At 45.3% G+C, this 13,611-nt stretch overlaps 1 protein-coding gene across 5 annotated transcripts in view; it reads left to right on the top strand.

Moving 5' to 3' along the window:
* Nucleotides 1-5,905, top strand: part of NUP98 (nucleoporin 98 and 96 precursor) — a 60,872-nt gene extending 54,967 nt beyond the window's left edge. For 4 of the 5 annotated variants that reach the window (XM_050938792.1, XM_050938008.1, XM_050935040.1 and 1 more), the window contains 3 exons: nt 1,686-1,840; nt 2,454-2,565; nt 4,244-5,905. In XM_050938792.1, coding sequence (XP_050794749.1) covers nt 1,686-1,840; nt 2,454-2,565; nt 4,244-4,461 — 485 coding nt within the window. In that variant the 3' untranslated portion in view covers nt 4,462-5,905. The remainder of the gene's footprint in view (nt 1-1,685; nt 1,841-2,453; nt 2,566-4,243) is intronic. The other variant, XM_050937343.1, reaches the window with a different exon arrangement.
* Nucleotides 5,906-13,611: the final 7,706 nt, after the last annotated feature.

Here is a 13,611-nt window from a genome sequence, read left to right as displayed (position 1 = left end):
GCATAATATCCCAGAACCATGGTCGGATGTTAGATCCCAACCCATGCACTCTTCATTTTACAGCATGGATGCTCTGTGGTTAACTCCAGAGTCTGAATGTTCTGTGGACATGGAAAACAGTCTTCTAAACATCAGGAAACTGTCCATTGGATATGCTTACATGATGAAGCGGAAGGATTTCTCCAGTTAGTCTCAGCAGATGGGTATTTTGCTGATCCTGGCTATCCAGCATATCCTGGATTATTTGCTTCACCTGAAGCATTAGGGCCTCTGTTCCCTTAGAGTTCACCTGGCAGCTATCCTCACATTCCATCCATCAATAGATGACAGATCAGAGATTTCTAACCCGATGATCATCAGATGCTCAAATGGTGTGGACAGGCTGAAGCCACACACAGGATCCCATCCGTCCATGGGACTTGAATTTGGTACTAGCTGCATTTGTGGTGCTACCTTTCGAGCTGGTGGCCACCACTTCTTTCTTATATTTGTTTATGAAGGTAGCATTCTTGGTGGGCATTTTCTCCACTGGGAAGATGGTGAATTTCTGTGCCCTGGTTGCTGACCCTCCATCCGTCTTTTTTTAATTAAATAAGGACAAAAGTTTACTTACATCCTCATCCTAAGTTCCTCACTAAGGTGTTTTTTTCCCCTCTAAGTTTCACTTTCACTTTAATGAAACCATATACTTACAAGAATATGGCTTAGGAAAAAAGGATGATAAGAATGGAGAGGCTTCATAGTTGAGATGTTAGAAGGGCATTGGTGTTTTTATTTGGACAGAACTAGGTCTATTTTAAGGTCTGCACAGCTGTTTGTTTCAGTTGTGTGCATAATTAACGGCTTCTCAGTTTCTTTGCAACAGTTTTCATTGCGGATTTCATCCTGCATGTGTCTGTGCTATGACAGTGCCAAAGTATCCCACTAGGAAGGGTGGTAGCTCACTCCAAAGAGCCCAAGCAGCTCCCTCTTCTATTTTGGGTCAGGTATCCATGAGATATTTGTAATGCTGCAACATGGTCATCATTGTATACTTTTACAAGACACTGTGCTATATCCCTGCAATCCAGGAATGATGTGAAATTTGAGTGAGTAGTTCAGTTGTTCAGGTAGACACTGAAACCCTTTTCTAGTCTCAGCAGTCCATCACCTGAAATGGAATGGACATCTTCAGTCACTTGAAGAAAAAAAACTGTTAGTAACTTCTTCTGTAACCATTCTTCAAGATGTCCATTCCATGACCCATCCACCTTCCCCTCTAAGCATGCTAATGGCACATGAGCTTCACCAAGCGGTACCGTCAAGGGAAGAAGATCTCTGGCTCTGGTGCACTAGGCATGCACACACCTGAAGTAGAATGGACCTGTGCAACACATCTCAAAGAACAACTATAGAAGAGGTAGTATGGGTTTTTTGTTTGGTTTTTTTTTTTCCTCATAGGCCACAAATTCGGTAAAAAATTTCTGATCGTTACTGTTCCTGGCCAGATTTGAACCTGGAAATTAGGTGTAAGATTGAATTTGCCATTACTAGTCCTTAAGCTACTCCCCCTTTGACTTTCTAATGTTGTTTAGCTATTAGCCTTGATAGACACGTATCAGCCCTCAATCATCCAAGTATCCATCAGCTATACTGAAGGGTACCAGTTTAGAGCAAGAGGTTTCTCATCCAGTTGTCGTCTTCAGATGCTATTATTAATGAGAACTACAACTACCTGAAAGGATTCCTAGAAGATTTGTCCCCTCCAGAGCGAAGTACACTCATCCAGGACTGGGACACAGCGGGGCTGGTTTACTTGGACTACATCCGGGTCATCGAGATGCTCGACAGGATTCAGCAGGTAACTGTGTAAAAATTCTGATTCTTTCAGTGTTCATGCAAACAGAGTTTTTATTTTATTTTTAAAATAGCTGTATGTTCACTGTTTAGTAAACGCTTAGATGCTCCCTCACAGACATAGGCATGTCAGTTGTGTCTTGCATGTGTTTGGACACTTAGAAATATACTAGGGGTTCCACAGAATAAGTGGTCTCTGCCCTGAAGAAGTCTTAATTCAACATGACAGAATCAGGTGAGGGGAAGGAAAGGGAGAAAGGGTAATGACGACAAAGGGTAAAACCATGTGTTTACCAATGGGACACCCAGACACCTTGATGGTGCTGCTGCTTTACCTTTTCCTCCCTCTATTTTTGCAAGTTGGACAACAGAAGTTAGTTTTCATCTGCTCCTTACAAACATGCTGCAAAACTAAAACTCCTTTGTGTTGATGGGTTTTTGGCTTGGATTGGCACAGTCAAGAGCTTCAGACTTTATATTCTCTGCTAAGATATTTGTTCTAACTCTTATTGGCATGGTAGCCTGGTACAGGAGGCCCCAAAGAGCCTGCAAATTGTTCTTTTTAATTGAAGCCATTCTGCTATGTAATTGATTGACTGTCTTGGGTTTGCTTTCAGCTGGATTGTTCTGCATACGAGTTGGAGAGGTTACATACCAAAGTGACATCTCTATGCAATAGGATAGAACAGATACAGTGCCACAATGCCAAGGACCGATTGGCTCAGTCTGGTAAGGCTCTTTGTACAGTGTCATAGGTGTGCATGGCAATACACAGGGTGATAGTCAAGCTTCTCAAGGCAGGGATCTTACAACTAGGGATGTAAAGGGTTAACCAGTAAGCATAGTCTTATTGGTTAACCGCCTTAATCGTTAACTCCTGTGCCGGCTGGAGGGGTGGTGCCCGGCTGGAGTGGCCCCAGCCTTAGCCGCTGAAATGGTTAACCATTTAAAGAAGGTATTTTTAATTGTTTAAATAGTAAATTTTTCGAACAGTATTTACATCTCAACTTACAGCCTACCCGGACTAATAGTGGCCATCTAACCATAATGCCAGAATTTTGCTTTGGCTTGCATTTCCTGCTGTAGGGCTGGCAGCCTTGGCTGGTGCAGGTGATACATGTAAAGCAGCCACGACAGCAACATTTTATCTGGCATTTTATTTTACTCTTTTTAATTTACTGTTCATCTGTGGCTAATCTGATAGGTGTGCTGTCCCAATGGCCCGTCAGTATTAAGTCCCTGTAGGGCTCTAGAGAGACTCAAAAACAACCTGCATATAAAACTACTAGCACTGGTACAAAATAAATTGATAATTCTTGGTACCACCGTGAGCTCAGCTGCCAGATTGTGATAAATGACTGACGACCTTCTGTGTCTTTAGTCATAGCCACAAAGGCGCTGCAGTACCCTGCATGCTACTTGCCACTTTTCTCCTCCTGCCTTTGGAGATTTGCCTTTGCACCCGTTTAACTAGGGCCATCAGCAACTAGCTGTCGATGATAGGTTTCTTCAGCCTTGGTATTCTACCCACCTGCAGTCTAATTCAGGCAGCCACCTAGAGACGTAAGAGTTAGTCGCAGAATTTAAGGCTAGAAGGGGACAACCAGATCATCTAGTCTGATCTCTGGCCACCATCCCCACCCAGCACCTGTACACTAAACTCAGCAACTGAAATGAGACCAAAGTATTACAGCATCCAGGAGAACAGACTATTGTGGGACACAGGGAGAGAATAAGAGGGACCTAGGTGCACCAGTGAGTGATTCCTGGAATATTCTAATTGTAGAGCCACTTAAGTTGAATGCCAGCACTCTGTCCAAAGGTATTAGCTCTCCAGAAGTGCCCTGAGCACCCAAGAATAGGTGAAGGCTACATCTTTACTGAAGAAGGGTATTTACTCTGGGATAACTAATGCATGTTAGCTCTCTCATTGTGAAAACATAAAGCAGGCAGGGCACTTTAGTTTTACGATGAGATCAAGTAGTAGAGGTCCTGTACAGCCTGGGGTATGGGGCTGACCTTGCCTAGCTAGCTTGCAGTAAACGCTACCAGTGCCATGTTTCTCCACTGCAGATTTTACAGCGAGGTAATTACCAGCAATAGTTACCTTGCTGTAAAAAGATGGAAAAACCCCCGAACACCTTTGTGTCAGTGAAGACAAAGCCTAATTCCCTGCTGGGAACAGGCAGCATTGAAGAGATCAGTGATCAGAGCAGTGGAATGCTAAAGGAAGTATTTGATTGGACACAGAAGCTGCCTGACTCCAGATTTGGCCTTTGCACTGCTGTTTAAATTAACTCCTGATGGAGAGGAGGTTTTCAAATACTCAGCCTGTTAGACCTCTGCTACCTTCATTCTTCTGTGTGGAAGATGGCTAAATTCTCACTGATTCTCTGCTCACTTACAGATATGGCCAAACGTGTTGCTAACCTGCTGCGGGTGGTCCTGAGCCTACAGCATTCTCCTGAACCTGCCTCTGACTCCACACCTGACGTGCAGCGAGTCCCACTTCGCCTGCTTGCTCCTCACATTGGCCGGCTTCCCATGCCAGAGGACTATGCCTTGGAGGAGCTGCGCAATCTCACGCAGTCGTATCTACGAGAACTGACTGTGGTGACTCAATGAAGCCTGCTTGCTTCTACAGACGGACTCTTTTTTATCATTTGTTGACCTTTACCCTTGAGTTTGGGGTAAACCTCCCCATGGCAGCAGTCTCTGTAGCCACATAGAGCTTTTCTGTAGAGGCGCAAAGTGGCTCCATGTATGGGCTAATGCAGGAATTTTTGTAACCTGGGGGAGCAGAGTAAGACTTGGACCTCTTTGGGAAGCATCCTCAACTACATGACAGCTTTTCTAGAGCTAATAAAGCACTTCTTGCAGAACCCATCTGCAAACCAGATTGTACCTGTGGTGGAAAAGTGATAGTTTGTACATTTGGTCTCTTGGCAGATACTTACTAATCTCATTAGCTACAGCACAGAGGACAGTGAAGCACGCTTCAGGACAATGATTTGGAGTGCACAGACTCAAGCTAGCGGTGCTGAACCAGTTAAGCAGATGAATTGTTGGTGTTTGAACCAACTGGATGGCTTTTTAAACTGAGCTTTGTTGAATGGATTTGTTCTGTGGGTGGGGGAGAGTAGAGGATTGTAACTTCTCTAAAACCAGGGTATAGAGAGTGGGGTTCTCCCTCTGTTTTAGCAGGGAGGATGGAAACTTGCAAATGTGTAAACCCCCTTGTTTTAAAAGGCAGGAAAGGAAGCTTCTCTGAGTCAGGCCAGAGGGAGCTGACACAGGAGTTGCATGTGCCTTATGGCCTGTTCTGGCCTCTGAAGGAAACAGGCCCAGTGTGAGTTTATCCGTGTGTAGTTTATTGCAAGCCTTCAATAAAACAAAGGAACTTTGTCTTGAAATGCTGGGTTTCATGAATCCAGGCCAGGTGCTTCTAATTGAGAGCAAACTCTGTGCTAGAATTAGAACACCATCAAGGAGGCTGGCTCACCTGAAAAGCAAATAGCCTGGTTATTGAAGGCTTTGGCATTTTTAAATTCGCTCAAGTTTTTTTTAAAAGCAGCTGCATGTGGGGTGGCTTCCTGTGTAGATTCAGGTACACAACATTTACTGCACACTCTCACATTGCATCAGGGCTCTTTTGCACTAAAGGAAGCAGCTGCTCAAATCAGTCCATGTGACAAATTGTTTTTAGCCCAGAACATGCTGTTTTGTTTGTGTTTGCTGTGTAGCTGGATTACATCACTGAACAGAAATGTCATCAAGTGTAAGAACATCCTGCGAGTGAACTGCTGGTAACATCCAATTTACTATAGTTTGTACAGTCTTTACTTTTACTGTGTTTAGAAACTGATTATTTTTGGAAAAATAAAGCTTGTCTATTGGTCTACTCTGTAATACTGCTGTCTGCCCACAGCCAGCCAATCATTGATAATGCTGGCAGACAATGAGGTTTAACCTGTTAGGTGCTTCTACAGATTGGCTCATCAAGGGTCTTTATGCATGTGGATTATGTAAAGGTTTTTATTAAAATTATAAATAAATGATCTAGATTATTTTCCTGTCTGTTTTTCTGAAAATACTTTCTAAAAAAATGAATAAAATGTTTATAGCATTCCAAAGTTTTCTTTGCTTTTTAAAAATGGATTGGTTCCCAGGGAGAGATCTGAAATCAGTGCCTCTAGTTAAACATGTGTGACTTTCCCCACAAGTCCTGTGAGGAAAGTTCCCAACTCCAGTGGCGGCATGGGAAGTATTTAGCAGTAGTAATCCTAAAGGCAGACTGGTGGAGCCAAACTGGCCACCTTTTTGATCCGATTCAGAGCAGTTACAAACTACTGGTGTGTAGGTAATTAAAGAATTTCTTCTTTTCATGGCATTAGGTTCCTTGTTTAATTTTGTTCTCAACATCTCAATTTTGTGCCGAGTGCTTATCTTTCCTCTTTTGTTATTAGTTTATCACCCTCCTGACTACTCTCATCTCTAATTTCTCTGTAATAGACTTTCTATATCCCTCATTTTCCTCTGGACTTTTTTCTTCCATATCCTCTAGAAAATGACACAGTAGTCAAAAGTATGGAATACTGTTGACTTAGACATTGTATTTTCCACTTGGCATTTCATGTTTCCTTTGATTCTGAGGCGTGTAACTTAGTTGCTCAGTTCCTCATGGGCTTTGTCTTGGTATGCAAATTTAGGCCAGATCTCACTTGGATATTAATGAGTATGCACTTGGGAGAACCAGTTGTCCCTCACAAGCCAGAGTCAATCAGTGGAGGGGTCTCAGTTTTCAAAATACCTGCTCATTGATCTGGGTTCTTATAAAAATTTTGGTTATTTACCTACTCTTCTCTTTCAGTCTTGACTCCTATGTTAATTTCAGGAGTGTGAGGTCTGGTTCTTTTATATTCAGCGCCAGCACTCCCATGGAGGTAGGGGAGAACAGGGTGTGAGTGGTGCATCATGTAATATTTGAGTTGTCCCTAGCCTGCTTGCCAGAAGCTGGGAATGGTTGACAGGGATGGATCACTTGATGATTCCCTGTTCTGTTCATTTTCTCTGGGGCACCTGGCATTGGCCACTGTCGGAAGACAGGACACTGGGCTAGATGGACCTTCGGTCTGACGCAGTGTGGCCTGTCCTATGTTCTTGTGTTGTGTTCTAAGTATAGCACGTTACTGCAGACAAAGGGCTTGTCACATGGGGAGTTTAAACTGGACTAAGTAGAAAATGCGGTTTTAAAATGTGTACACATGACGCAATTCATTGTAGTGCACTGACTGCATTTATTGCAAATTCTGGAGTCCTTTTCAAAGAGTTAACTTTGCTGTGAATCTGGTTATTCCAGTGTATTTGTATGCCTGCAAAGCTATTGTGAACTACTTTGGCATTGTTCTACATGCCTCAAGCAGCCACTTGGAGACATGCCAAGATCTCAATTTTTGTCACCATCTTTGGAGACACATCGGTGCAGGAAGTTCTGGTGGCCAGCCACTGGAATAAGGGCCTTATTGTGGACATGGCTAGTTGAATGTTTGCGAGGGTCTTATGACTGAGATGCCAAACAATGCTGGATAAAGAGCAAACAGCTCAGGAGCACCTACATGAAAATGCTGGATAACAGGAAAAAATCCAGCAGGGGACATGTAACCAGTCCATTTTTTGAGGAGCTGCACAGGATTTTACATAACCACATGGCCACCTATCCCAGGCAGCTGGTGGGGCCTCCCCCAAGGATGGGCAGCAAGACTCATGGGAGGATGAGCACCAGGAGGCCAATAGAGCTTCCTGGAAAGCCAGGATCTCTTCTGACTTCGGACCCTGATGCCAGCTAGGTAGTGAGCCTGTTTCTTACCCTGCAGTAAGCCAGAATGGGACTGAGGAGGATGATCCTATAGAGGGAACTCCAACATGTAAGTGTCTTCAGAATTTTTAAAATTTAATGTTAGTTTTTTAATTGTGCTACGCTGCTGTGCTCGCTTCTGTTTCAGCGGCTCCATGGCCATGGCCACTACAGGAGGATGTGACCTAGAAACCTTTCCGAGTCTGAGGTCACCACCTCCTTCCCTTCCTTGGCCCATGCTGTCCTCTCGGCGCCCCCTCCCCAATCCACCTTTCCAAAATGGCATCTACTCTGACTAAGCAACATGTCCATCTCATGCCAAAGCCCCAACAACCAACCGTTGAGGCCCACATGCTGAAAAGCACAAGCCCATGTACCTATTTTCTTTCCCCCTCTAGCTGTCACCCAGTGAACGCACTGTCTCTCCCCCCCGCCCCTGCCGAACTCCCCATTTGCTACCTCAAAATAGTAGACCGCCTTATGGTGCTGCCCACAGCCCCTACCACTCCCTGCCCCCCCCATCACATCCTGTCCCCCTCCCCGGTCCATGGCAGATTCAGATAAGGAAAGCATACTTGTGTGAAGTGCAAAAGTTAGTTTACAGGAAAAGAAGTTTGCTGTTCTCACTTACATGGACACTGAATGCCCGTAAAGCTGTGAAGAGTACAATTCCCAGGGGGGGTATAAGTGCCCTGTAACACACGCTCTTCGACTGGTCACAGTGTGTGCTTCACGTGATCATTGCAGAATCTTCTACATTTTTCTCTCCACCTTTAGCATATTTGCTGGGGAGATAAGGTTAAAATTTAAGGCTGAGGAAAATGCCTGGTTTTGTTTGAGTATGAGGACTGGCTGCATGGCCATCTCCCCCCACCCGGGATTGCTCTTGACTCCCGCTGCTGCAACATTTCTGGAGTGACCCTGTTGGTGAATAACGTTGGAGTGTATCTTGCTGGGCTGCCCTTTTGTTTTAATAAGATCATTCTCTGCCTTGTTGTCACCCATCTCAGTGTAATGTCATTGAGAATCAGGACAGCTTTACGGAGATGTAGAAGGGATTACTCGCTCTGTCTTGCTTCCCCCTGATTTATCCCTGTAAGCCCTCTGACATGACAATCCCCTCCAAGGCACAGCAAAACTGCAAAGCCAGACCAGGATCATAATTCCCCTCCCCAGACTGAGAACATATTTCATACACACCCCATCCCTCCAAGGCATAACTGCAAAAGCAAACAATGCATGCACCATTTAACTAGCTCCCAGGCTCCCCCTAGCCTGAGAAGTATCTCAGCAAACTAGAGCCAGAAATGCATCTTAAAAAATTGCTGGCCCAGCCTTGCTATAATCTGAACACTTGTCATTGTTTTAATACCCCTCAGCTACAGAACCTGCACTGCCTTAGACCTTCCTCAGCAGCTGAGTAGGGGGAGAAAATCGGAAAGCTCCTGATGAATGGTTCACAAACATAATTCGAGTCCCAAACCACCACCCCCCGAACATGCAGAGAGGTGGAGACAGTGGCTGAGGACAGCAGGGATCGCACAGGGAGCTTTCCAGTGAGATTATTGAAGTGGCAAATGAAAGTTTGGTCATGACCCTGCTTTCCCTCGCAACCGCCACAGACAGCATGGAAAAGGGACAAGGCAGAGCCCACTCCTGGAGGCAATGCAAAGCCCAAGTGCCACATTGCAGTGTGTTATTAATGAGGGCAGTGGGCAATGCAGTACTGCAAACCAACACCCAGCCATGTACTGTAGCCCCTGGACGGTACAGGCTACTTGGAACAACCAGGGCTGGATTAATCTTTTGTGGGCCCTGGATTGTGGCACACTGCCTCCGCCCCCCGCCTGCCCCACTTGCATGCACTTGCAAGGGGGAAGGGGCCGGGGGGGAGGGGAGGCCAAATGGGGGCAGTGCCTCAGGGCAGAGCACAGGCAGAGAAGGGGGGTGGGGCTGTGGTCCAGGTGCTGGGGCTGGGGTCCACATGCCAGGGCCCTTTGAGTGTGGGCTTGGTGTCATAGGTGCCATTGTAAATAACAGCTGGAACAGCAGCAGATGCTACCCATCTTACCCCTGCAGCAGTGCTCCCAGGGACCATTCCCTTTCCAGACCCCTGCTCAGGGTCCTGAGGACAGTGGTGCCTGTGTCCCTAACCCTTTTGAGCCCTCCATCTGTCATAAACAGATTAAGGGTTAATGTCTCTTGTACCTGTAAAGGGTTACAAGCAGGGAACTGGACACCTGACCAGAAGGCCAATCAGAAGACAAGATACTTTTAAATTTGGATGGAGGGAAGCTTTTGTGTGTGTTCTTTGTCCATTGTGTGTTCTTCTCTCGGAGGGTCTGAGAGAGACCAGACATTACTACAGGATCTCTAAGTTTCTTTTCAAATAGTAAGTAAAAACAGGCGGTTTAGGCTTTTTGATTGTTTTACTCTATTTGCAATTGTGGATCTGGCTGGTTAACTTTTATATGTGTAGTTGCTGGGAATATTTTGGTTTGTATTGGTACTGGGGGGAAAGTCTCTTTCTGGTGTCTGTAAGCTATAGGACCCTGTAATATTTACATCTTGAAGTTACAGAGAATTCTTTACTTTTTCCTTTCTTTTATTAAAAGATTTCTTTTTAGAGAACCTGATTGATTTTTTTCCCCCTTGTTTCCCTTGTTTTATTCCAGGGGATTGGGTAACTCACCAGGATGGATGGGGGAGGGAGAGAATCTCTCTCTGTTTTCCTTGAATCTGTTTGCCTCTTTGTGGAAGGGAAGGGAGATGCTTCTCTATATGGTGAATTAAGAGGTTGGATCAGTATCTCTCAGGATAGCCCAGGGAGGGAAATTCTGGGAGGGGGAAAGGTGGGGGAATGGTTTATTTCTCCTTGTTTTAAGAACCCAAGGGATCTGGGTTCTTGGGGTCCCCAGGGAAGGTTGGGGTGGTCAGAGTGCCCCAAAACACTATATTTTTGGGTGGTGGCAGTGCTATCAGATCTAAGCTGGTAATTAAGCTTAGAGAATTCAGGTGCTAGTATCTCATTTTCTGAACTCTAAGGTTCAGATCTGAGAGGGAATGCTATGACACCATCACCCCTAGTAACTTCAAGCCTTGGCACTCAAGTCCCCCAAAATAGAAGAATCATAGAAAAGTTGGGCTAGAAGGGACCTCGAGAAGTCATAGTCCAGCCCCTGGCACTGAGGCAGGGCCAAGTAAACCTAGACCAGCTGCGGCAGGGGTTTGTCCAGCCTGGTTGAAAAGCCTCCAGTGACAGGGATTCCACAACCTCCCTTGGGAGCCTGTTCCCGTGTTTAACTATCCTCCTAGTTAATATTTAGGAGAAGAAACTCACCAAATCTCCCTTGCTGCAGATTAAGCCTGTTCCTACTTGTCCTACCTTCAGTGAACATGGGGAGCAATTGATCACCTTACACTTCATAACAGCCCTTAATATATTTGAGGATTGTTATTAGGTCCCCTCATCTTCTTTTCTCAAGACTAAACATATCCAATTTTTTAACATCTTCCTCACTGTTAAATGTGTAGAAAACATGACTGTTGTTGCTTTTCTCTGGACTCTCCAGTATGTCAACATCTTTCCTAAAGCGAGGCACCCAAAGTGGACACAGTACAGCAGCTGAGGTCTCACCAATGCTGAGCAGAGCAGGACAGTTGCTTCCTGCGTCTTACTTACAACACTCTGTTAATGCACCCATAGTATTAGCCTCTTTTGCTACTTCAGACTGTTGACTCGTATTCATTTAGTGATTCACCATAAACTCCTGATCCTCGTCAGCAGTACTGCTGCTTAGCCAGTTATCCCCATTTGATTTTTCCTTCCTAAGTCTAGTAGTTTTCACTTGTCCTTACTAAATTTCATCTTGTTCATTTCAGACCAATTCTCCAATTTGTCAAGATTTGTTTTGAATTCAAAGCGCTTGTAACCCCTCCCAGTTTGGTGTCATCCTCCGATTCTATAAGCAGATTCTCAGCTCCGTTATCGAAGTCATTAATGAAAATATTGAGTAGTACCAGACCCAAGAATGAGCCCTGCAGAATTCCAGGGGCAGAAAAGAGATCTATACTGACCTGTGACTTGAAGCCCTGACACCTCTTGTTATGCACTGTTGCACTTTGCTGTTTTGTTTTACTGCTGCTTTCATGAAAGGGTTCTTTGCGGATAAGTAACTTTTTTAAAATCTATTTTATTATTTAAAGTTGTTGCATTTTCACTTAAGTTGAAGGTTCATTTGTTCCTTACATAATAGTTGGTTTAATAATAAAAATCTTAAGTTTCATTTGGGAGGAGGCATTTTGCACAGAAAATAATTAAGTTTGCACTAATGAGGGCAGAATGTTCCATTTTTCAAAATGGAGTCCTTTGTAATACCAGACAAAAGCACGTCTGGTTTTTGTCTTGGTACCGGACCCGAGACAAATCTTAGGGAAAAACAGGACTGTCTGGCTTAAAACTGGACAAATGGCCAGCCTACTTGCTGCTGGAGGAGCCGCTGCTGCTACACCCACTCGATGGTGCGGCAGGCAAAGTTGCAAGTCAAATTTTATCCAGCTTTGGAGCTGAAATACACCCGAGCAGCATCTATGTATTTGAAGTTGTCAGCATAGCGGCATGGAGCACTGTTGGGTCCATGCTGGCCAACAACAGTTCAGAAATGGTGCTTGGCCACCCAGTCAGAGGAAGTATGAGGTGGAGACAAAGGAATCATGGGATCTTTCTTTTAAAAGAAATTGGAACTAGCCTGGTTTCTTCTAAGCATCCCACAATGCACTGCAAGGAAATCCCAGAATGTACACTGCTCAGCAACAGAGCAAAGGCGCACAGGATGCCCTCCAAGAATGCCTTGCCTTCAGTCCTCAGCACACTGTTGCTATGTGTAAACTATGTGCATTGACAGAGGGCACACTGTCCCATGTGCACCCTATTGCTGCAGCTTGCATACTGTGAGTTACCTGATACACAGCAAAAAGCTCTGGATTAACCCTTCTAACCCACATCTGTGTAGAGAAACCCTAAGGCTATAATGCTACTGTCCACCTTGTCCTGGAGGCTGCTCAAAGACGGGGCTAGATTAAGGCAATCTGGGACCTAGGCAGATGACACAAGGCTCCTAAACTTCCCTATGACTTAAGCCTACATGTCACTGTGTTCCTGCCACTCCAAGGCAGAGGGCAATGTTGGGGTTCTTTTGTGCCTCCCACACAGGCAGGGATAGCAGCCAGGGTCCCTGTCCAGTACTTATCCCAGCCACAAAGGTCTACTTGGAGGGGCTTGAACATGCTGCATATCTGCTAGGGCAGGGGGTGTTGGCAGGGAGCCCCATGTGCAGTGGGTCTTGGAGTTAACACCCTATTGAGATGCGTGAGTCAATTTGTGCACCTCTCAGAACTATTGTTTTAGACTCTCTGCAGGTGGCCTGAGTGTAACTGATGCAGTGACATGTTTCCAAGCTGTGGTGGTGGCTCTTCAGTGACCCATGAGAATCTAGCTGACTGTTTTGCTCCAGACGCTCAGAAGAATGTACAGAGTAGCTGTCAGCAGGGCATGGATGCCTTCTAGCTCTGCTCCCTCTCTAGAGAGGAAGGATGGTCTGGTGTTTAAGGGATGAGCTTTGGACTTGAGACCAGGATAAATTTCTCAGCTTTGCTGCAGCTGTGTGACCCTGGGTAAATCATTTAGCCTTGTGTCTCAATCCCTATCTCGCTTGGGGGCTGTGAGCCAAATTCGGTCTCTGCATTCAGGCTACTTAGTCACTCCGTGGCAGTGACTTCCCGCCCCTGCTAGGTTCTGCTGGAACTGTGGAACCATCGGACGCTAGCAGACGAGAGTGCAAGACAGAACTTTCTCAGCAGCTGGATCCGGACGAGAGCAAGTGATCAATCTGAGAAGAGAGTGTGAACCTAGTTCAAAACCA

Source organism: Gopherus flavomarginatus, chromosome 1 (genome assembly GCF_025201925.1).
Source record: "Gopherus flavomarginatus isolate rGopFla2 chromosome 1, rGopFla2.mat.asm, whole genome shotgun sequence".
In the NCBI taxonomy this organism is placed as follows: domain Eukaryota; kingdom Metazoa; phylum Chordata; order Testudines; family Testudinidae; genus Gopherus; species Gopherus flavomarginatus.
Note: the sequence above shows the minus strand (reverse complement) of the source record. Positions and strands in the feature narration are given on the sequence as shown.